General features: G+C 38.3%; 1 protein-coding gene across 1 annotated transcript in view; it reads left to right on the top strand.

The window, feature by feature from the left end:
- The first annotated feature begins 1,704 nt into the window (after positions 1–1,704).
- The window catches only part of LOC149019397 (ARM repeat superfamily protein), a 36,202-nt gene continuing 15,130 nt past the window's right edge, over positions 1,705–22,776 (top strand). Inside the window, exons 1-12 of the mRNA XM_089153411.1 lie at positions 1,705–1,999; positions 2,163–2,335; positions 2,448–2,618; positions 13,401–13,511; positions 13,617–13,694; positions 14,451–14,647; positions 14,735–14,795; positions 18,470–18,544; positions 18,912–18,989; positions 19,096–19,158; positions 19,563–19,646; positions 19,774–19,931. Coding sequence (XP_089009537.1) covers positions 1,855–1,999; positions 2,163–2,335; positions 2,448–2,618; positions 13,401–13,511; positions 13,617–13,694; positions 14,451–14,647; positions 14,735–14,795; positions 18,470–18,544; positions 18,912–18,989; positions 19,096–19,158; positions 19,563–19,646; positions 19,774–19,931 — 1,394 coding nt within the window. The 5' untranslated portion in view covers positions 1,705–1,854. The remainder of the gene's footprint in view (positions 2,000–2,162; positions 2,336–2,447; positions 2,619–13,400; positions 13,512–13,616; positions 13,695–14,450; positions 14,648–14,734; positions 14,796–18,469; positions 18,545–18,911; positions 18,990–19,095; positions 19,159–19,562; positions 19,647–19,773; positions 19,932–22,776) is intronic.

Below are 22,776 nucleotides of genomic sequence, written 5' to 3'. Positions count from 1 at the left end.
ATAACATTAATGTAGAGTTGTCCAAAAAGTACATTATAAAATTAACTACTTAAGTACATAACATTCAATTTACAATTTCTAACTTCAAAATAGTTGACAATAAAAGGAAAATACAACTTAGTGTTAAGAGGAGTGCCAATAGTGGATTCATCTTGTGAGCTGAGTAGTACTATGCTTGTAACATCCTCTCCTCCAACCAACGAACATAGACATCACTTGACATTTTATGCATATGGTTGTCAAGTTAATCGACAACTGTAACTTTATGAGTTTGGTTATCAATATGCTTAAGATAACCAACCTGAGGAATACGCACTTTGGATAGGGAAGTTCTGATGGAGGGGGTATTTATCGTGGGTTTTTGGGGAAACATGAAATAAACAAAAAAAAATTGAAAATTTGGAAAAAGTACAATATTTAAAGGAAAAAATCCAAAGTTTCCACAAAATTTTCTAGGTTTCCACGAAATTTCTTAGGTTTCAACTAAATTTTCCAAGTTTCCACGAAGTTTCCCATGAAATTTTCCAAGTTTCCCACGAAATTTGGGAAAAATTTTTCCTCATGAACCAGTTGGTCCAACTGGGTTGAACCAAGTTTCGACAAGTTTTAACGAAATTTCGACAATTTCCATCGAAACTGGGGACTTTTTTTCGGTCCTCATGAGTTTCGTTTCGCATTTTTTCAAAATGGAAAATTTCGGTGGAAATTTCGCAAGTTTCGATAGAATTTTGTTCTATGCCTAAGAGGTCATTCAACAAGTAGGGTGGGATGAGACCATTTTTTATTTTGGATCTCTTCACCTAAATAAATAAGACAAATATATAAAAAAATGTTTGTCGGGTAACTCATTAAATCCACAAAATATTGTTTAAAATAATGAAATATTAATTTCTAATGATTATATGATGTGTTTCTTCTTTACTATTAAACAATTTCAATATATTTTTGCACTTTGATATGTATTTGTTGCAATATTCTATGATAATGTTCCTTACGCTTTACATATCCTTATATAAAAATAGACTTGCTGCTTCATTATCGTCAACCAAACGAAAGGCTGTGATCAAAGGTTTTAAAATGAGTACTCATCCTTATTTGCCATAAACCATAAATTTTGTATTATTTTCGGGTGACCATTGCATCCAATCGAGATTAGCAATGTGTATTAACCCTCCATTTAATGATGCCATACCATTACTCATAGGTCATTCCCAAAATCAGAGATGGACTTCAAACGTCAAAAAGTTAGAGCAAATATTGGTTTGCATACTTTTTCAACTCCTTATTCAGCTTATGAAAAAATAACTAAGTAACTTAAAATTGATTGAATCACCCAATAAAGGTGATGATTTACGAAGAGCAAGTTGCAAGCATTGTGACTTATGAATGGAGAAGAACATGAAGAGAAAAAGGAAAACAGTGGAAATGAGGGTTTTGTGAATACAAGTAAAGATCAGAAATTTTCATGAAGCTTTTGACTTTTGTTTTAATAAAACATAAAATTAATTAATAAGGCAATTACTACACTATTGCCAGGGTTATCAAGTTAATAAATTTTAAAATAGATTGATGACTCGGCCGATTTGATTTGGAATCGGTTAGATCTAATGATTCAGGAACCGGCTGGGACCGATTCCGAGTGGAAATTCCCAGTTTTAGGCTCTTAGCTTTGGTTGTGGTCTTTTGATCAGGGGACGAGGGCAGAGAGCGCCACATATCAAAGACAAATTTCCCGCCCATTCTTCTCTTCGAGGCTTCTGCTCCGTCATTTTGCTTCGTCGACTTCGCTGCTACGGTGCTAGCATACTCTGGGATTTGTCAATTAGGGATTCTATCGAAGGATCGCATCGAGCCATGGAACCTCTAGTTCCTCGACTTGCTCAGCTATTCAATGATACCCTCAGCTCAGACGATTCTGTTGTCAGCTCTGCAGCCGAAGCCCTCGAGCATCTCTCTGTTCTTTCAGAATTCCCTTTCTCCCTCGTCTCCATTGCTACGGGTATAATTCTTAACTACTCAAATCAACTTGGCCATACTTCTGCAGTGCTTGATTACAACTTTTCATTTCGCTGCCTCGCATTTGTCTGTAACTTTTTCATCAGAAGCTCAGACTTGTGTGAAATTATTACTATTGATGGTTCGTATGGTGGATTTTTATATAGGAGGTGAAAATCACGGGCAAAGAATTGCTGCTGCTACGTATCTTAAAAATTTCGCTGGGCGTCGTCTTGGTGGGGAAAATCCATCTTCAAAAGTCAGTAACGAGTTTAGGACTTGTCTTCTAAGCGCTTTGCTTCAAGCCGAACCGACTGTTCTCAGAGTTTTAGTTGAAGCTGTAGGCATTCAATAGTATCTTCTCTTTATTATTCATTTTCATTACTTCGTCTAGTATTGAATCTAGAATTTGCATGGTTTTAATTATATTTTTGTTTCTTTTAAATGTGCAGTTTCGAATTATTGTCGTTGCTGAATTTGTAAAGGAGAACTCATGGCCTGAGCTCATCTCTGAATTGCGATCTGTTATTCAGAATAGTAATCTTATTAATGAATCTGCAAATTCTCGATGGAGCACTATTAATGGCCTCATTGTTCTTCAAGCAGTTGTTAGACCATTTCAGGTACGAATTCTGTGCAAGCAGCCTAGTACATTACCTTTACTGAGTAAGAATGCAATTATTGCATCTCTAACTTGGTAGATATTGAAATTTGATCGTCTTAAATTTGGCAGAACTGTGTGTAGGCAACTGGATGTGATTCTGCATCTGACATCCTCTCATTCAAAATGATTCTGGTTACAATTTTGATTTGTCCTCCTTTTTTTGATCCACCTGATGTAGTAGGCTGCATTACAATATCAAAGCTTCCAATATGACCATTTCTTGTAGGTGTTAGGTCATTCAAATTAAAACCAGAACTATTGTTTTGAGGTTTCTTTTATGTACTACAAAGCACTTCCAAAGGAATCTTAAACTTAAACCCCATGTCTTTTTGCAAACAAATATGTATTCACATTATTAAGATATGTGTGATTTACCACTTTTAGTGGTAACCACACTATGTGGGTCTCACCCAAGATTGGATTAGATCCGTTTTTATTATGTCCGGATTTTATTTTATTTTCTTAGCTCCTATTTATAGTGCTCTCTATTTTCTGTTCCTATACTTTATGTAGCTTGACTAGCAAACAATAGTTAGGGAGATTTGTTTCCTCTTCTTCTTGTTGCTTGGTTGTCAATTAGGTATATTTTAGGATAGTAATATCTAAAGATATTGTAGCAAGATTTTGAGGATATTTAAAGATTTCTCTAATCTGGAATCTTATCAATAGTAAATACATTGTTGAGGGGAGAGATGTATCTTGCACCACTCTCCATTCCCTCCTCCATCTCTTCTTCTTCTCCTCCACCAATTCATTTCTCTTCCTTCTGTTCCCCGTTCTTTATAGATATTTTAATTTCAATTTTGTTACATGGTATCAGAGCTATGATTACATATTAATGTAGGACTGTATCTGATTGATCAAAATAGTAGCCAAATAGGACCTTTCATAGGGAATCAGTTTCAGATTTGATGGACTTAAGGTGAAACAAAGTTTATATGGGAAAAGGGCTGAAATTAGAATGATATTATAAGGATAATAGCATATAATGAAACAGGCTGAATAGATCTTCAAATAGGGGCAGAATTATAATGAAGAAAGTGACAATAACAATGTAACATGTAACACCCGGGCTTCACACTGCAAGGTGGATCGATTGGATTGAACACCAACCTACCTTGATCAAACACAAGGGTTCTCCAAAGAGGAGGAATGCTAGCAAGCAATTTGATTTCAATTCATGAGTTGTCTTCACCTCTTACATAAGTCTTTTTATATAGCATTCTAAAGAGACATAAACATTAATGGTAACATCCAACCACTAGCTAACACCACCTACCTATTAATAATTCAACTACTACCTACCTCTTTGACAAAGGAAAACTCTTTTGACAATGAGTTATTTTATTTTCAAACCATAGCCCCTTTTATTATATTTTCAAAAACTAGACTTGGGTTTAGGTCTAGACTATGAAGTTCAACTTAAGTGGGCCAACTTTAATCCTTCTAAAACAGTCATAGCCTATGAAACCCATGGGCTGATTCAGGTGACAACTTTAGGCCTTTGATGGGCCTAACTCAATGGGCTTCTTCTTTCGTAAATATGTCTTCAATTCTGCATTAACTCTCCCGGCTTGAAAACATTCGTCTCCGATGAATGAATGAATGACATGTAACGTTCATACAAATTTGGATCGAGTTTCTTGAAATCATTAGCATGAATCCAAGTACTTATCATGCCGTGGACGATTCTTCCATTTGACGAGGAAAGCATGGTATCCAGTGCCACGACAAGTGGTTTTGTAAGAGTCATCCAAAACCTCCTCAATGATGTTAGTGATTGGTGGCTTGAGTTGGAGCAGCCTCAACATTTGTTCAGTGTCTCCATCATCAGAGTGGTGTCCTACATAAAGATGTAAGTCAGCCATGTTGAAGACATTGCTTATGTTCATTTCTTCTGGTAGCTCGAGTACATAAGCATTTGGTCCAATGCGTTTCAGCACCTTGTATGGACCCATCTTCTTTGGATGGAGTTTGTTGTTGACCCCATGTTGGAACCTTTCTGGGTTGACATGAACCATCACCATGTCTCCCGGTTGAACTCCACATATCGTCGATGACGATCTGCTGTAGCCATGTAGATATCATTGCTGAGAGCTATTCTTCGGTGAACATCAACATGTACCTTTGTGATATGGCGCAGAAACTTGTCAGCCTCAATACTCACGCGTGCTTGTGGTGGTAGTGGAATGAGGTCTATAGGCCGTCGGGGTTGAACTCCAAGTAGAATCTCAAAAGGAGTACAACCTGTCGTACGATTAACTGAGCTGTTGTAAGCAAATTTAGCTATGTCGAGTATGGATGGCCATGTCTTCTCATAGTCATGAACCAAACACCTTAATAAGTTTCCCAAGCTTCGATTCACCACCTCTGTCTGCCCTTCAGTTTGTGGATGGAATGCGGTTGAAAACTGTAACTTTGTGTTAGTTTTCAGCCACAATATCTTCCAAAAGTAGCTCGTGAACTTGACGTCACGATCTGAAACAATGCTACTTGGTAACCTATGTAGTCGTACAACCTCCTTAAAGAATATCTTTGCAATGTGAGATGCATTAAAGGTCTTGCAACATGGTATAAAGTGAGCCATCTTTGAGAAATGATCAACCACAACCATGATGAAGTCATATCGCTCTTTTGTTGAGGGTAGCCCAAGTACGAAATCCATACTAATATCAATCCAAGGTGCATGAGGAATTGGTAATGTGAGTACAGACCTGTATTTTACTTGGTTCCCTTGGCTAGCTGACAAACTCGGCATCTTTTGATTACATTATCAACATCCTTTGCAATATGAGGCCAATAATACCGATTGGTAACTTGTATGATAGTCTTATCCCTGCCGAAGTGACCTCCCAAACCTCCGCCATGCAGCTCCCGTATGATGTGATGTCGTAGGGAGGAATTTGAAATGCATAACCAAGTTTCCAAAAACAAATACTCATCGTGAAGTGAGTATTTATGATGCTGCCTACCTTGCTGTAACTCCTTGTATGGCATGCTGAAATCTTCGTTAGATGCGTACTCATCACGTATCTGATCAATCTTAATTGCATGTGCTGAGAATGTGCTAAGAGTAAGTACTTTTCGACTCAATGCATCAACCACTGTATTCTCCTTTCCTGCTTTGTACTTCATTGCAAACACAAACTCTTGTAGATAAGCAACCCATTTAGCATGCTTGTTGCTAATTGACTTTTGTGAATGTAAATACTTGAGGGCCTCATGATTGGTAATTTGGTATAGAGAATGAACTCTTTGCCGATGAGATAATGTCTCCAATGGCGTAACACCTGGACAACAACATAGAGCTCTAGATCATATGTCGAATAGTGTCGCTTGGCATCATTGATGTTCTCGCTGTAGAAAGCGATAGGGTGCCCTCCTTGCATCAATACACCTCCTAGACCAATATGTGAGGCATTAATTGCTACCTCAAATATACAATCAAAATCTGGCAGGTGAAGTATTGGAGCCTCTGTCATCTTTTGCTTGATAAGATGAAAGGCTTTGGTTGCTGCTGCTGTCCACTTGAACTCACCTTTGCCTTGTTTCAAATACTTGATAATAGGTGCCATGATTGCACTAAAGTTCCGAATGAATCTCCTGTAAAACGACGCAAGTCCATGAAAACTAAGAACCTCAGTGATTGTCTTTAGTGTAGCCCAATTTGTTATACTTGTTATCTTCTTTGGATCAGCTTCAACCCCCTGTGATGAGACAATAAAACCAAGGAACACAACCTTTGGCAGCATAAAGGAGCATTTATTGAGATTGATGTATAGCTTCTCATGGCGAAGCAATCTCAAGACTTGTCGTAGATGATTGATGTGATCATCTGGATGCTTGCTGTAGATCAATATACATCAAAGTATACAACCAAAAATTGACCAATAAGAGGATGGAGTACCTGTGTCATCACCCTCATGAATGTACTAGGTGCATTCGTCAGACCAAAATGCATGACTTTCCATTCAAATAGTCCATCCTTGGTCTTGAAGGCAATCTTCCACTCATCTCTAGGCCGAATACGAATATGATGATAGCCACTTTTAAGATCCAATTTAGAAAAGATCTTAGCCCCAGATAGCATGTCTAACATGTCATCAAGCCGCGGTATAGGAAACCTATACTTGACTATAATCTTGTTGATTGCTCTACTATCCACACACATGCACCATGAGCCATCCTTCTTTGGAGTCAGTAATGCTAGTACAACACATGGACTTAAGTTCTCCTGAATGAATCCTTTATGTAGCAACTCATTCACTTGTCTTTTGAGTTCATTGTGTTGTGTTGGGCTAAGGCGATAAGCCAGTAGGTTTGGTAACACCGAACCCGGTACCAAATCAATGGCATGTTGAATATCGCGCATAGGAGGTAGCTCATTAGGCAACTCATCAGGAACCACATTAGAAAAATCAGAAAGTAACTCTTTGATGGGTGGAGGAAATGTCACCTCAGGTGGAGGTGTGACTACCCTTGTAACAAGAGTCAATACCAGCCTTGTATCATGGCTAGTGTGAATGAACTCCTGTGAGGAACAACCAGCAGCTTCTTTTGCGGTATGGACAACAACTTTTGTGCTTCATATTGGTCCCCTTTTGGTTGGTCCTCGAAGACCTCCGTTGACGCATTTCAGCTGGGACATTGATTGGGTGGAGGACAGTGTGAAGTCCTTTGAACTTGAATACACACTGGTTTTTTTCCCCCGACCATAACATCATTATCATACATCCATGGTCGACCAAACAGAACATCCAGTAAGATGCATAGGGATTACATCACACCATACCTCTTCCTCATATCGATGGATCTTCAGTGGTATGGAACACCGTTGATTTACCTCTAGAATATTCCCATTCAGCAAGGATACCCGATATGGTTGAGGGTGCTTCTCCACCTTCAAGTTTGCTTTCTTCGCAAAGGTGTTTGAAGTAATGTTGACACAACTCCCACTGTCAACTATCACCAAAGCGGTATTATCTCCGGACTTCATACGGCTGTAGAAGATACAATTGCGCCGCCAGTCCTCTCCTTTGGTTTCAGCCACCAAGATGCGGCTTACTATATGAATGCCATAAGCATCACCTCTATTAGCATCATCTTCATCATATGCAGCTCCGTCATAGTTGCCATCATCGAGCGGGTATGGGAATAGATCAGGATCTTCTTCCTCTGCTGACTTTTCTATCTCAGCAACAACATTAATCTTTTGACGGTGTGGGCAATATTTAGCATAATGTCCAACCTCTTGATAGTGAAAACATTGTGCTTGGCTGCCACTAGTCATAGGAGCCTTGCCCTTATATTGTTGGGTAAGAAATGTGGGTTGAGTAGGGGTTGTTGTTGTAGGTTTTGGTGCTGGAAATTTTCGCCTAGCCTCCCCGGCTTGGTATCCAAACCTTTTGTTGTTGGATGCCAATAATTCTTCCGCATGTAGGGCCTTTTCAAAACAATCCCGCACGTTCTCTACATCCACAACGCCAATAGCCTTATTGATTTTAGGTCGTAAACCCAATCTGAAACGTGACAAGATTTGGATCTCCCTCTCTCGAATTCCTGTACGAGAAGAAAGATAGTCAAATTGTTCCATATATTCTGCAACTGACAAGTGAAGTTCCCTTGACGAAGAGAATTTAACTTGTCTTGTAGTCGCAATCAAAGAGTATATGACAAATACTTTTCTCTCAGTTCTTCCTTTATTTCCTCCCACGTAGTAGGAGCTCTACCACGATCTTCCAATTCATATTCGCGAGTTCTCCACCATTTACGTGCAGCTCCAATTAGCTTGGTACGTGCTAACTTCATCTTTCGTACCTCCGATAGTTCATATCAATCTAAATAGTCATCCAATGCTGCCAACCAATCAAAAAGACTTGAGGATCATGCTTACCCTAGTATTCTTTGAGTTCAAGCTTAACCCTGTGAGAGTCACCAACATGCCTATTGAATGTAGGTTGTTCTCCAGTGAAATAACTTCGTAGGTGCTCCTCAAAAGTTGGTTACACAATTGGAATCCTTTGGGGTCCTCTCCCCATATTTCTCCGAGCAAGAAAATTGGCTACAGAATGAGCTGGATGGAATTCTTCACCAAGTGGAGGGTGAAGAAACATGAGTAGAAGCAGCAACTCTGGCCTCCATTTTTGAGAACCTCTCGTCCATTTGCTTTTGATTCACCGTGATTTGGTTGCTCAGTTGTTGAACCATCTCCATCATTGCCACCATAGGATTAGTTGGATTGGATGGTTCAGAATTTTCACTCCTTGTCATGGCTCTGATACCAAATAATGTAGGACTGTATCTGATTGATCAAAACAGTAGCCAAATAGGACCTTTCACAGGGAATCAGTTTCAGATAAAGCATATAACGAAACGGGCTGAATAGATCTTCAAATAGGGGCAGAACTATAATGAAGAAAGTGACAATAACTATGTAACATGTAACACCCGGGCTTCACATTGCAAAGGTGGATCGATTGGATTGAACACCAACCTACCTTGATCAAACACAAGGGTTCTCCAAAGAGGAGGAATGCTAGCAAGCAATTTGAATTCAATTCATGAGTTGTCTTCACCTCTTACATAAGTCTCTTTATACAGCATTCTAAAGAAACATAAACATTAATGGTAACATCCAACCACTAGCTAACACCACCTACCTATTAATAATTCAACTACTACCTACCTCTTTGACAAAGGAAAACTCCTTTGACAATGAGTTCTTTTATTTTCAAACCATAGCCCCTTTTATTGACTTTTCAAAAACTAGACTTGGGTTATGAAGTTCAACTTAAGTGGGCCAACTTTAACCTACTAAAACAGTCATAGCCCATGAAAGCCATGGGCTGATTTAGGTGATAGCTTTAGGCCTTTGATGGGCCTGACTCAATGGGCTTCTTCTTTCATAAATATGTCTTCAATTCTACATCACATATCCTGTTCTGAAATTTAAGAAGTTGTTGGTTTGAGAGTCATCTTTGAGCATATTCAGATTCTACCTTTACTGCCTATTTGCTGCTATTCTAAGAGAGTATTGTTATCAGCCATGACTTAGAGCTTCTTATCACCAAAGCAAGGACTACGAAGAATTAATTGTTCTACTATCCCTTCCTATAGAAAATCTGCCTACAATTGTTGAGTACTTGAAGATTATGCCTAGGGTTCTTACTTTTGGGTTTTTTTCTTTCTTCCAGATATTTTTGGTAGTCCCTCTTTGAGTTACTATATGTTGGTTATCCACAAAAATCCATATTGCTTTTTCACCTACCTACTTGGTCTATAGTAACCATATTTACCTACCTATTTGGTTCACAATAACCTATATTTAACTTATAGAGACCTTTGTTTGAGGCCTTATTTTTGTCTTTGGTTGAACAAAATTACTATCTACTACCTACCTTATTGTGAAAAGTTTTTGCATGGACATTAGAACAACACTTTTATCTACTTATGTGGATATTAGGGTTGCACTTTTATCTTCTCTTGTGGAGAATTCTTGCCTACTACCTATCTCTAGTGATGTAGCCATTGGAGATGTGATAGTTTTGAGGCTATTGCTACTTACAACTGACATTGTTTAGATGGTGCCTTTGATATTATTGTTTTTGCTTTGCTTGTGCATGTGGTTCATGCTTGTTAATGCCTATTGTTCTCATTGTTTGATACTTTGATGGTTCATTCGAAAAATTATATGAGTTGTTGACTGTCTCTTGGGTGAATTTCTCTTAGCATTTATCAACTTTTTCTATTGTTATTTGTGCTCAAGGTTATAAAGTTTTTAATATATTTTTTTGTTATTCCAAGTTGGAGTCTTTGATATGTATATTCTAGCTTGAGGGAGAGTTTTAAGATTTGTGTAATTTACCCCTTCAGTGGTAGCCCCCATAGCATAGTTAGAGCTCTCATGAGATTTTGTATCTTTGAGACTTTAAGACAAGATCTCGTGTGAGTCGAGACAATACCAAAAAAATACAATATCTCGGATTCTTGGTCAGCTTGAGATTTTAGTTCATGATCTCGAATCAACCCAGTCTTTATTAATACCCCATCTCGGTCAAGACGAGTTGAGATATCTCGATCTTGTTTTGTCTTAACACTCCTTTCTCCTTTGCTAGTTTTGGTGTTTTAGCTGGATTTTTTGCGATAAAGTTGGTTGGGTTTCTACCTAGGCTGCATTAACAAACTGTTTGGCTTATTTTCAACAAAGATCTTCTAATCTTGAAACCAATCTTGAAGCAAGGTGAGTGTTCTTCCTGAACTTAATTTTTTTTCTTCGAAAAATTATGTTTTGAACTAGTGGAGGTGGTGCTTGTGGAGCCAAAGTTGGAGGAGCCGCTTAGTCATTGATTTTACTCTTGTGCTCTCATGGTGTAACTTTTAAAGTACACCAATGTTGTAATGTGAAATTTTGAATCATGTTTGATGTATTTTTTGACTTTAAACCTATATGTTTTCATTTATATCAAGTAATAGTTGTGTTTCATGTTTTATGAGTTAACATGTTTATTCCTTCTGTTTATCGATCTTACAGATAGGATTGAGTTGGTACTTATATATGCACTTGTTTTCTCATAAATTTAAGACCACTGTTATGTTTAGAAGGCTTAAAATAGGTTAAATACCAAATTCTAGCCCAAACTTTGAGCTGGTACCCACCAAGATGGGCCCCTGAGTTGTGTTGAGTTGACTGTGGATTTTTACCAGATCTTGGTTGAGGCACTGAGATCCTTGTTGAGATTGAGATCTCAAACCATGCACCCTTGATTAGATTAGATTTGATTTTATTCTGCCCATATCTTATTTTGTATTAGTAGCCTATTTATTAGATTAGGGTAGTACTTTCTATTTTTATGGAGCTTCACTAGCAAGCTAATACTTAGGGAGATTTGTTTCCTTTCCTTCTTGCTGCTTAGGAGTCAAGCAAGTCTTTTAAGATACTAACATTTGGAGATATTTGAAAATCTTGCAACCAAATTTGAGGATATTTGAACATTACTCTAATCTAGAGACTTTTCAATAATAAATACATTGCTGAGGGCAAAAGCTGTATCTTGTACCACTTTCCATTTACTCCTCCTCCACCACTTCTGTTGAGACACCATCACTTGATCTACGCTTTGATGGTGTCAAACTTATTTTTTGTTGTTAATTAATTATTTAAGTTATTTGAAAATTATTAAATACCTACCATAATTATTTAAAATTTGATAAAATATACCAATTATTTTTCTGCTTTATACTTAAAAATAGTGGAATATTAGTACAAGTATGTATGTAGTTATTAAGGGGAGATCTTGGATTCTTTGTTCGAGTTTCTTTTTGCTTATTTAATTTGTGGTTATCATGTTGTTTATCATTCCATTTGATTTTATGAAACGTTTAAAGTACTTTTGTTACAATTTACAACTTCTTGAATTTGCTGGAACAAACAAACATGTCTTTCTATTAGTAGGTTACGAGTCAGTTTTTTTCATTGATTTTTATTCAAAATATCTCTTCAATTGTGTTTAATTATGCTTAAAGTAGGGTGTATGCAATAACTCAGATAAAAAGACCATCACAATAGGGCTGAAACTTCTTGGCAAAAGTACCAGGTTTCAGCAGAGATGGCCTAAATTTCAGGCGAGATTTCAAGGCTAGCTGAACTGGTTTCGAAACTGAGATTTCAAACCTTGCATGCAAGAAATAAGTGGGTTTATATTATTGAATCGCATTCTAAAAATATAAAATGTGGCAACTAAATGAAAAACAACACCAACAACAATAATAACAACAACAAGAAGCCTTGTCCCAACTAAATGGGGTCGACTAATGGGGGACAACTGAATGAACAAATTGCCCAATTCTCTCCCTTTTTGCAATCACTACAGGGCATATAATCTTGGGACACATAAGTATTCAGTGGTACAAATTAATTTCACTCAAGCACACTATAAATTGCATATGATTGACACATATATCCAACGCCTGATAGTACCTATTATTAGTGTGCAAGGATGAAGTTGTTCCTTGTGCTACTTGTTCGGAACTTGACCATCTCTAGTGGTTCTGTTAAGTGGGTTGGCCTGGGATGAGATTCTATTGGAGACATTAATTTATGTAAAGTTTTGCTAAGAGTGTGGGATCCTAGGATGAGCTTCTATTGGAGACAAAAGCTTATTTAAAATTATGCTGGGTTCACTTAGACTTCCTTTTGTTTCCCTGTTTGATGAGCTTTCATATATAAAATTTTCAAAATACCAAATTTGTCAAATGGTTTCATATGTTTCATTTCATAAATCCTTTTTTTTTTTTGCTTTATTTTATTAGTTCCCTACTTCCATTGCTTTAGTAGCACATCTTTTGTTTTAATTAACATGCTTTAATACTTTGATTCCTCTCCAATTCATATGTTTCCTGGGTAGTAGGCCCAAGGAGACTTGAACCCATGGCATCTTAATTGAGGTGCTGGTCTTTGCCAACTGAACAACCATGTTGGTTGGTTATAGCAATTTAAGTTTGTATAAGACTCTTAACAGTGGATACAGGTCAAATTGAATGTTGGGAAACCTCTTTTTCAGGTCAATTTAAAGGAATAGGTCCTTTGTCTGATTGTGTTTTGTGAGCTCTTGGTTTAAAAACAATTCTTGTATGTGATAGAGCCCTGGAAAAACCAATTATTCCTTGTACTTTATTTTAAGTAATTTAATTTTGAATACCTTTTTTAATGGACTTGGCTGGTGATTTATCTTTACATATGCAGTACTTCTTGGATCCAAAACTAGTGAAAGAGCCAGTTCCCCCACAACTGGAGCTAATAGCTAAAGAAATTCTTTTACCTTTGATAGCTATATTCCATCATTCAGTTGACCAGGTTGGATGGGCTAGTTTTTGTCATTGATGATTTTCCAATTTATTCTTCTCTGTTTGAATAAGTTTGGAGGAAGCAGAGTTATGAGCTTCAAGATACATGTGGCAGGTTTTATCTATTAAAGAAGAAGCAGCAACGGAAACTGAGCGAATTCTTCTTATTATATGCAAGTGCATATACTTTGCTGTAAGTTTTAAATCTTTCGTGCCCTCTTCTTAGTGGTTATTCTTTTTCTTCTTCCTTCTTGATGATAATTTTCCAAATCAGGATTGATGATACCCTTTTTATTGAACTGATTTCCTTGTATAAGCAATTGTTATATTAAGATGCGACCACTTGCAGGAAAAAAAATGGTTGTTAGATGAGTTTGTTAGTTTAACTGTCCTATTCACTAAGGAAAAATTACATATAGACCCCCTGGATCTACAATCAATTACATCTGCTACACTTGAAAAGAAATCAATTACAAATACCCCCTTACTGTTAACTAGTAAAGCTGAATGATGATAATAACAGTAGGGGGTATTTGTAATTGATTTCCTTCTAGGGGTAGTAGATGTAATTGATTGCAAATCCAGTGGTTCTATATGTTTTGCCCATTCACTAATGATTATCTTCATATTTCTCAATGATTCCGTGTCAAACTACCCTAAACATCACTTAGCCATCTGAATTCCTTAGTAATATTTTATGCATTTAATGATTAAAGTGTATAATTATGGTTGTGTTTGAATTTTATTGCTGTGTCCATATGCACGAAATTTGTTCTTAGTTGGCTTATGCCCTATGCATTCCTCACGGGTTTTGATAGAATCATCCTATATGATGGGGAATTTGCCAATAACTCATTTTTTTCCTTTATATTATCACTTACACTAATCTACCTCCTTTTTGGTGGTTCTTTTTTCTTCATTGGGAATTCACAATTAGTTAGTTTTATAGGTGAGATCACATATGCCATCTGCTTTAGTACCACTTCTGCCTTCATTCTGTCACGATCTATTCCGGGTTTTGGATTCTTTGGTTTTTGATGGTACCACAACTTCATCAGAAGGGTGGTTGTTGAGGCTGAAGACAGGAAAGAGGAGTTTGCTTATCTTCTTAGCTTTGGTCACCAGACACCGAAAGCATTCTGACAAGTAATTCTCTGGAGTGGATATGGTTGTGCTTTGTTTGATCTCATTAGAATCTTCTATAGCCTTCTGATTTCTTATGTTACACTTCAGGTTGTTGCCTGACATGATAAGTTCTGTTTTCAGAATTGTAAAGCAAAGCTGTTATACACCTGTAAGTGTTAAAACTATTTTCTGCTGCTTATTTTATTACTTTGGAGGTAGGTATGATGATTTCCCCCCCCTTACAAGTAGGTTTTGTATTAATGAGAACATTACAAAAGATGCAGTCCCAAAGAATCCCCACAGGTGGGGGGAGGAAACTCCTAAACTGAAGGACATCCCCTTCTAACTAATCCCAAATGAATCCCGACATCCACTTTCGGTCTATAATAAATACGTAGCTCTGCATCCTTTCTTATGAGGTCCATCAATTCACTAGGGAATTCTGTTGGATCCCATATTAGCTCTCCTTCGCTGCCTTGGGATTCCGTCATGTAGTCTGCTGGTTGGTTTTGTTCACACCACACATACATTACCTCCTTGATCATTAGAGGAGAGATAAACCGCTGAATTTTAATTTTGATCTCTTGTAACTTCCAAGGCCCCTGAACCTCCAATTGATTATGTCTTCAACCAGCTTTGAGTCTGACTGATTAGAGACACTCAACAACATTCTCTCAATGCCATTATTGGCCTCCCTCAACCCTTCCTGTATATGCCATTATTGGCTTCCTTTCTGCCTCTCTTATCAGCACTCCCAGCCTCCTAGGCTGCACTTGAGTTTGCAGGGCCCCATCACAATGAAGGGCAACCATATACTGCATGGGAATTACCAAGAACAAGCTTTTGGGAATTGGGAGTTTGGTACACCATATAATTGGTATTTCCACTTTTCGTGTAAGAGTTCTGCTCATTTTCATCTCCTGTAATTTTTATTGCCCTGCATGTTGCTCTCACATCATCCTTGATGGCTGTGACTAATTGTTCTTTAGTTCTTTGGGAATTGGGAGTTTGGTATGCTAGATAATTGGTATTTCCCACTTTTTGTGTAAGAGATCTGCTCATTTTCATCTCCTGTAATTTTTATTGCCCTGCATGTTGCTCTCACATCATCCTTGATGGCTGTGACTAATTGTTCTTTAGTTCTTAACTGTATTTCTGAATATTCTAAAGCATCTTTCTGTCCACAAACTGTTGGATGGTTGCACAATAGGCTAGCTTGATAATAATGCTTGTATTCTCCACCTCCCATGAAGTGCATCTGATCCAAAAGGGCAGTATCTAAGCTTTAGTTGGTGCACTTCTAGGTCTGCATAGGCACCCCGCCAAACCATCAATCTGAATCTGCAGTGATAGAACAGATGATCATGACTCCCTAGACCTGCCCAACAGAGACAGCAGCTTGGTTGCACTTGAATCTTTCTTTTCATAATCAGATCTCTTGTTGGCAATTCAGTTCAAGGGCACCTGCATGCCTTCAAACCAACCAAGTAGTTCCCACCAGTCCACCTCAACTGATCTCCTGCAAATTGACTCCCAGGCTGATTTAATGGAGAAATCCCTGTTTGTGTTCCCCTTCAAGATTATTAGGTCCATGTTAGAGTGGTTGAGAGTCCCCTCTGGGCCCTGCAGGGTACATTCCCAATCCTCAGAAAGCATTCCACCATACTACCATAACAATTTGGTCTGTACCTAAACCATTCGTGCTTCTGTCTCCAAATTGCTTTAGCGGTACCCTTTATACCAGTTCTCAAGCACTCAAGCCACATTCTTGTAATTCTCTTACCAAGTTATCGATCATAGGTTCAGCCTTGTCCCTGTATTCCTCCACACGCGCAACCAAGTGTTGTGATGTTTGACGTCCTTATAATTTTTTCTTCCATTAAATGTGGATTGTACTGTACAGTTCTTTGCAGTCATTCATGTTTAATCTTTGTCTGTAAGTGTGCTGTGAAAGGATAGATATACTAACTAATTGTTTTTGAGCTATATAAGTATGTTGCAGTGATCTTTTGATAGTGACTACCAGTTTTGGTCACAGATGAACATTGGTCATGTTTGAGGGGCACGGCTGCTTTATTCTTCAATTCATCTTATTACCAATTAGTTTCTAATTTTTTAAAATTCTCGTGAGAATTAAGGTGTACCATTGATTGTGGTGGATGAGGGCAGGGCTGGTGCAATGATAATTGGTAAGGTTGCTCCATCTTGATCAAGTGGTCATGGGTTCTAGTCCGAAAATAGCCTCTGTGCAAAAACCAAGGGTAAGACTGCATACATTATGACCATCCTCTGACCCTACAATATCAGGAGCCTCTTGAACTGGAGACACCCTTTTTTGACTCTGGTGACATCCTATAACAAAAGCTTTCTGGTTAAGCTTTCAGGCTATTTGGTACAGCCTAGGAGCACTATCATGCTAGAACCAATTTTGGTAGAGAATGATATTTGGATGCTCTAGTATCAAAGCGTTGCCATGGCGTCGTTTCTCACTCCTAGGCAATGGGCTGCCTTTTGGACATGCAAAAAAACTCACACTTTATTGCCTAGGCAACATCAAGGCGACCAATCCCTAAATTGGTTGCTTGTTTGACTTTTAGTACATAGATTTTTTTTTGCTTTTTCGGAATTTTGTAAACCATCAGAATAGTGGTCACTTGCATTTTGTAACTCATTGGTAGATCCTGTATGTTGGAGAATAGAACAGAGAGGAAGAAGAAGAAATTTATAGAATAGGCTAGGAGGCCTTACTCATTGGATGAGCCCCCTACAACTAGTACCTTTATTTATAGAGCAGTTTAGCAACTACAACCAATACTGGAAATCAAACAAAAATTGAAACAATGATTCTTGAATGAGAGGCCAACTCAAGATTCTTAAACCTATCATTATTCTACCCATAAGAGATAAGAGCAGTTTAGCAACTACAACCAATACTGGAAATCAAACAAAAGAGGAAACTGAGATGCTTGAATGAGAGGCCAACTCAAGATTCCCAAACCTATCATTATTCTACCCATAAGAGATACCTTTTGAACAATCCCCTCAAGCTGGAGCATAGAGTTAAACATGCCTAGCTTGTTGCAAATATAGTCAACCCTGGCAGCCCCTGAGGATTTTGTAAGTTTGCTAGCTGTTCTGCTGTACAAACATGTTTTGGAGAAATCAATCCTTGTTGCAGCTTTTCACGAACAAAGTGACAGTCAACTTCAATATGTTGTATGTTCATGAAACATCAGATTAGTAGCAATGTGAATAGCAGCCTAATTATCACACCATATTATCATAGAGGAATCATCACCAAAGCCAACCTCTTTCAACATGTGTTTGGTCCATGTCAACTCACAAGTGACCTGTGCTATAGCTCTATAATCAGACTTTGCGCTCGATCTAGCCACAATATTCTATTTCTTTCTCTTCCAAGATACAAGATTACCACCAATTAGACATAAACCAAGAAAATTAACTGACTCTTAAAAATCTAAAAGACACTAAACATACCAAAATTCTTCTCCAGCATCTTGTACCAAAATGGACCAAGTGGACCAAAAATGAACCATATGAAATAAACTTGCCATGGCCACGTCCTGGTCAGCCTATCTGTGAGGTTTGGGCTTGGCTTGATGCTGGCATTGGTCCAATGTGTGGCCCAGGCTCTGGAAATGGACACTGTGAGACAAGTTCTCCCTGCATTACTTCCTCAACTAATTTCATTCTAATTGATTTGGGGCGCTGAAATCTTTAGCCAACCTGCTTTTATATTGTTTTGCCTGATTCTTTCCAGGTTTATCAACTATTCATGATTCATCTTTTTCTATAAATATAAAGTATTCTTGCATTATGCAGAAGCTGGATTTCTTGTCAGAGAGAATTATGTCATCAGCTTTTGATGTTATTTCACGCATTATGGAGACAGGAGCTGTAAGTTCTGATGCTCTTTTTATATTATGGTTCAGAACACATCCTTGGTTGGGTTGCTTAGCCACAGGATCTTGTTAATACTACACAAACCTTAACCAATTAAGTGGCTGCTATAATCAGCCTCTTCCCTTCCATCATTTGTCGGCAGAGCTTGTTCATCTCAGTTCAAATGTTTCAGTAATACCTAGTTTTTATTCTTTGATGATTTTTCTGTACCTGGCACGGCTTTGAGGCAAAGTGCATTTTGACACCTTTTACTGTGTCACATGTTTGAGCCTGTAGTCTTCTTTTAGGATCTTCACAAGCACTTGTATTTAGGAGTATCATTCTTTCTTTCTCTAAGGTCATGAGTCTCATCTGAAATCAGGGTTGGAGATTAGTTTCACCCCAGTTTTCATTGCTGCTGGAGTCTGCAATATTTCCTGCACTAGTAATGAATGAGAAGGTGAATTTTCTTATATTGTGATTAAAATAGAAATTGATCCATTCTGAATTTCATTGTGCACTATGTACTGAGAACTTATCTAATTGGTGGTGTTTTTTGTTATCAGGATGTTGCAGAGTGGGAAGAAGATGCTGATGAGTACATACGGAAGAATCTTCCCTCTGATCTTGTATGGCTGGGGCCTCAATTTTACAGTATCTTTTCAGTAACTCATACCATATTCCTATTCCTTAAAGACTGCTTGCTGCTTCACTTTGGGCTTTTCTCTGTTCCAGACTGATAGCCCCTTTCAAGACTTTCACAGTTATTTTTTAATTTTTTCTCGTTTATGGATAACTACATCAAGGCAATCTGGAATCTGCATTAAATTGAGGACAAACTTGGAAAACAATTTAGAAGTAGTGGGAGTTGGAGCATTAATATACTTTAATAAAATGTCTGCCTTTTTTTAAATTTTTTTGATCAAGGGCAATATGATTCCTCACTCTTACTGACTTATTTTACTTTACCTGTTCTTCTTCTTCTTCTCTCTCTCTCTCTCTCTTTTTTATTTTTTTTTTATGTTGACTTCAGGAAGAAATTTCTGGATGGAAGGATGATTTTTTCACTGCCAGGAAAAGTGCTATAAATTTGCTTGGTGTTCTTTCAATATCAAAGGTGTACATTTCATAAACTATGTGCCCACATGGGCAGAAAATTGTTTCCTTATTTTTGGAGTAGGTGTGTTGGGAGGGAAAGAGTTCCTTTGACATGTCTTTCGTGAATTGTCTCGCAATGCCTGCAGGGACCTCCAGTGGTTGCATCATCAGCAAAACGGAAAAAAGGTGACAAGAAGAAGGGGAAAGAATACAGCTCTATTGGAGAGTTGTTAGTGCTTCCATTTTTGTCAAAGTTCCCCATTCCTTATGGTGTCGGGTCAGGCCAATCGCAGATTTCAAATGAGTGAGTTCACCATTGACCAGTTGCAAATATATCCAATAGTTATATTACTTTGTATCAAGTTCACCACAGATAATCAAAAGAGATTTGTTTCCATGTCTTGTAATTCGACATTACTTTTTTGGATCCCACCATGAAAGGGTTCGGGCTTCTCCTTCTAGGTTTGACTTCGGCCCCAAAACTTGAGAGACTCAAACTCTCCTCTTCTCTTAAAAAAAAAGCACACCACAACACCGTGTGGTTGAGTTAGTGGATCGATCTCCTTTGGGAATAGCCTTAACTCTTTCGGCTTTAATTCCTTTTGGAGCCTCTTGATTATGAGCCCCATCTTTTGCTTTCTCCTTGGGCTTGCACCACAGAGTGGGACAGTGAAACTAGACCACCAAAGGTCTCCCCTTTAGGTCGCCAAACTACGACGAGAGTTTTGCCTTTTGAAATGCCAGTAGTGTAGGGCCATGTCGGACAATCCAAGAACTGTCCCATTACGGACAATCCCAATCCATCAATATGCTTGAAGGAGGGGATTTGAAGGATCCCTCAGTTTTTATCTAGCCAGTTGAAGGTGAGTTAGAAATACTAGAGTTAGAGTGGACTGCAGTCTTTACTGATATCTGGACTATGCTACTGACAATCGAGAAAAAAAATCCCTTACAGAATGCATTTTGATTAGTGATCGTAGAAAAGTGAATGCCATGGGGGTCCATATCATCTGAAAACTATTCCTGTTCCATCAGCACATTCTTCGATTCAAATGACTCAGCATCAGGAAAAGTAAACCCATCCTTTGCCTCGATTGAATTTGGCTTCGCTAGGCCCTGAATCAATAAAAAAGCAAGCTTAGAAGCCAGGATTGGGAGCTGCGCCGCTTCAAGAGGAAACCTGGGAAAAGCAAGACCTCAGCCGAGCTTGATTGCCCTTGGGCTTGGGCTTGCTTTGATGATGGGTAGGCTTGTTGTGCCAGTGCTTCACCCCTAGATGTCTAGTCAACTGCTGCGCCTCAACGCATTTCGGGGAGAACCTCACATGCTTTGTTTGCTTGAAGGTTTATATTCTCCTCGGTCCTTTTCTTGGCCATCTTGTCTATCTTGGCTATCCCAGATCTATTCCCATTCCATCATCTAATCTTCTTCTTTGATCTTATTCGTTCTATTAAGAAAAGATCAATAAATCACCCCCTATCAAGCAAAAAAGAATGGTTCTTCCCACAATGGAGTCACCATTGACTCTATTTATTATTATGGTAAATTAGTGTATCAAGATGTCAATCCGAGATCTTATTTCGGTTCGATACGTCCACCTACTTTATAAGAAACTGTGGATTTAGATTTTCCTTGGAATCAATCAAATAGGACATTCTTGGGAGATGGGCTTTTGGTGGACTCTTGTAGCGGGCTTATACTTGGACTCTCACTTAGACACAATCAGTGTAAGGCTGGCCTTTTGCCTACTGCTGATCAAGTGGTTCAATTCCTTCCGTATGGATCTTCTCCTTGAAGCTCTAAGTTTGTCGCTATTGAAGGTTCAAGCCTCAATCTAGCAGTTTGTTCATAGCTTACCTCAATTTCCTGAGACCCTGAAGATTTTGAAAATTTGAAGGCTTAGTAGATCCAACGTTGAAGGACACCAACATCGAAGACCCTAGCAAAGCACATTATGGTTTGAGCTCTCGGTAGGATCTTGCTTGAGATCTCGTTTTTCTGAAAAGGCGAGATGAGATCTCTTGTGAGATCTCAGAGTTCCCACAACTCACACGAGATCTTGCCACAATGGTTCAACCACCCCATTTTAACACCTAATCTAGAGCGAGGGAGGTCATTTCTCGACCTCTCTCCACTCTTTTGCTCTCTCGCCAAATCTCACCATATCTCGCTGGAACTTCCAATTTTTGCATCATTTTTTGAGGATTTCAGCTTGATTTTCACTTGCAACTATTTTTAGCACATTTGCAACACTAAAGAAATATATGGTAAACCATCTCATGGAGTTGGGGGGTCGACGTGAAGCCGCTAGCATACGACATGGTCGTAGTCGTGGTGCTGCTAGAGCTAGTGATGGAGCTGATGCTCGAGTTGTTGGTGGTGTTAGGGCTTGATTGAATTTTATCTCATTCTATGCTTGTCTTATGAACTTATAAGTTATGACTTATATAGAACTTTTAATGGTTGTATAATTTTGTTATTCTATTTTTGAGAGTTGAGATTTTAATACTCGTATGGATGATGATATTTAAGTTATTTGATGTATTTGATACACTTGCTTTTCATTTATATGTCTTAAAAGTTCTATATTTCATGTTGTATAAACCTGCTGTCCCTAAGGTGCAGCATTGTGGTTTCAAACTTAGGGTCGACTTAGAACTCATACTAAGGGTTGTTTTCTCACTAATCTTAGACCACTAGTGTGTTCAGAAGGTTTAAATTAGGCTAAGGCCACCAATGTGTTCAGAAGGTCTAAATTAGGTTACCTACCAAGTTTGAGCTCAACCTAGACGTTAAACCCCCCCAAGATGGGCCCTTGAGTTGGCCCATCAAAAATTCCCATATCTCGATCAGATCTTGCCATCTCGATGGAGATGTTGGTTTTCTAGCCTAGCGGGATTGGTGGTGAGAGCCAATTCTTCAACCATGGCATATAGATCATAGGCCCTCCAAAGCCCACTTTGTTACTGTTGGTAGCCTTCTCAAGGAATTGCAACCTACGATCACTGGCTTATTGCAAAGTTCCTTGCTGCCATGCTTGCTTAAAAGTGTCACATCGCTTCATACCGTGGGGATAGTGAGCCAGTTCATGCATGATCCATATTTAGCTCATATGAAGGTTGTTACCAGAATGCTACAATATTTGAGGG

The sequence above is a fragment of the Hakea prostrata genome, chromosome 4 (genome assembly GCF_041222555.1).
Source record: "Hakea prostrata isolate BN-2017 chromosome 4, UWA_Hpros_2, whole genome shotgun sequence".
Lineage (NCBI taxonomy): Eukaryota > Viridiplantae > Streptophyta > Magnoliopsida > Proteales > Proteaceae > Hakea > Hakea prostrata.
This window is presented reverse-complemented; position numbering and strand designations above follow the sequence as displayed.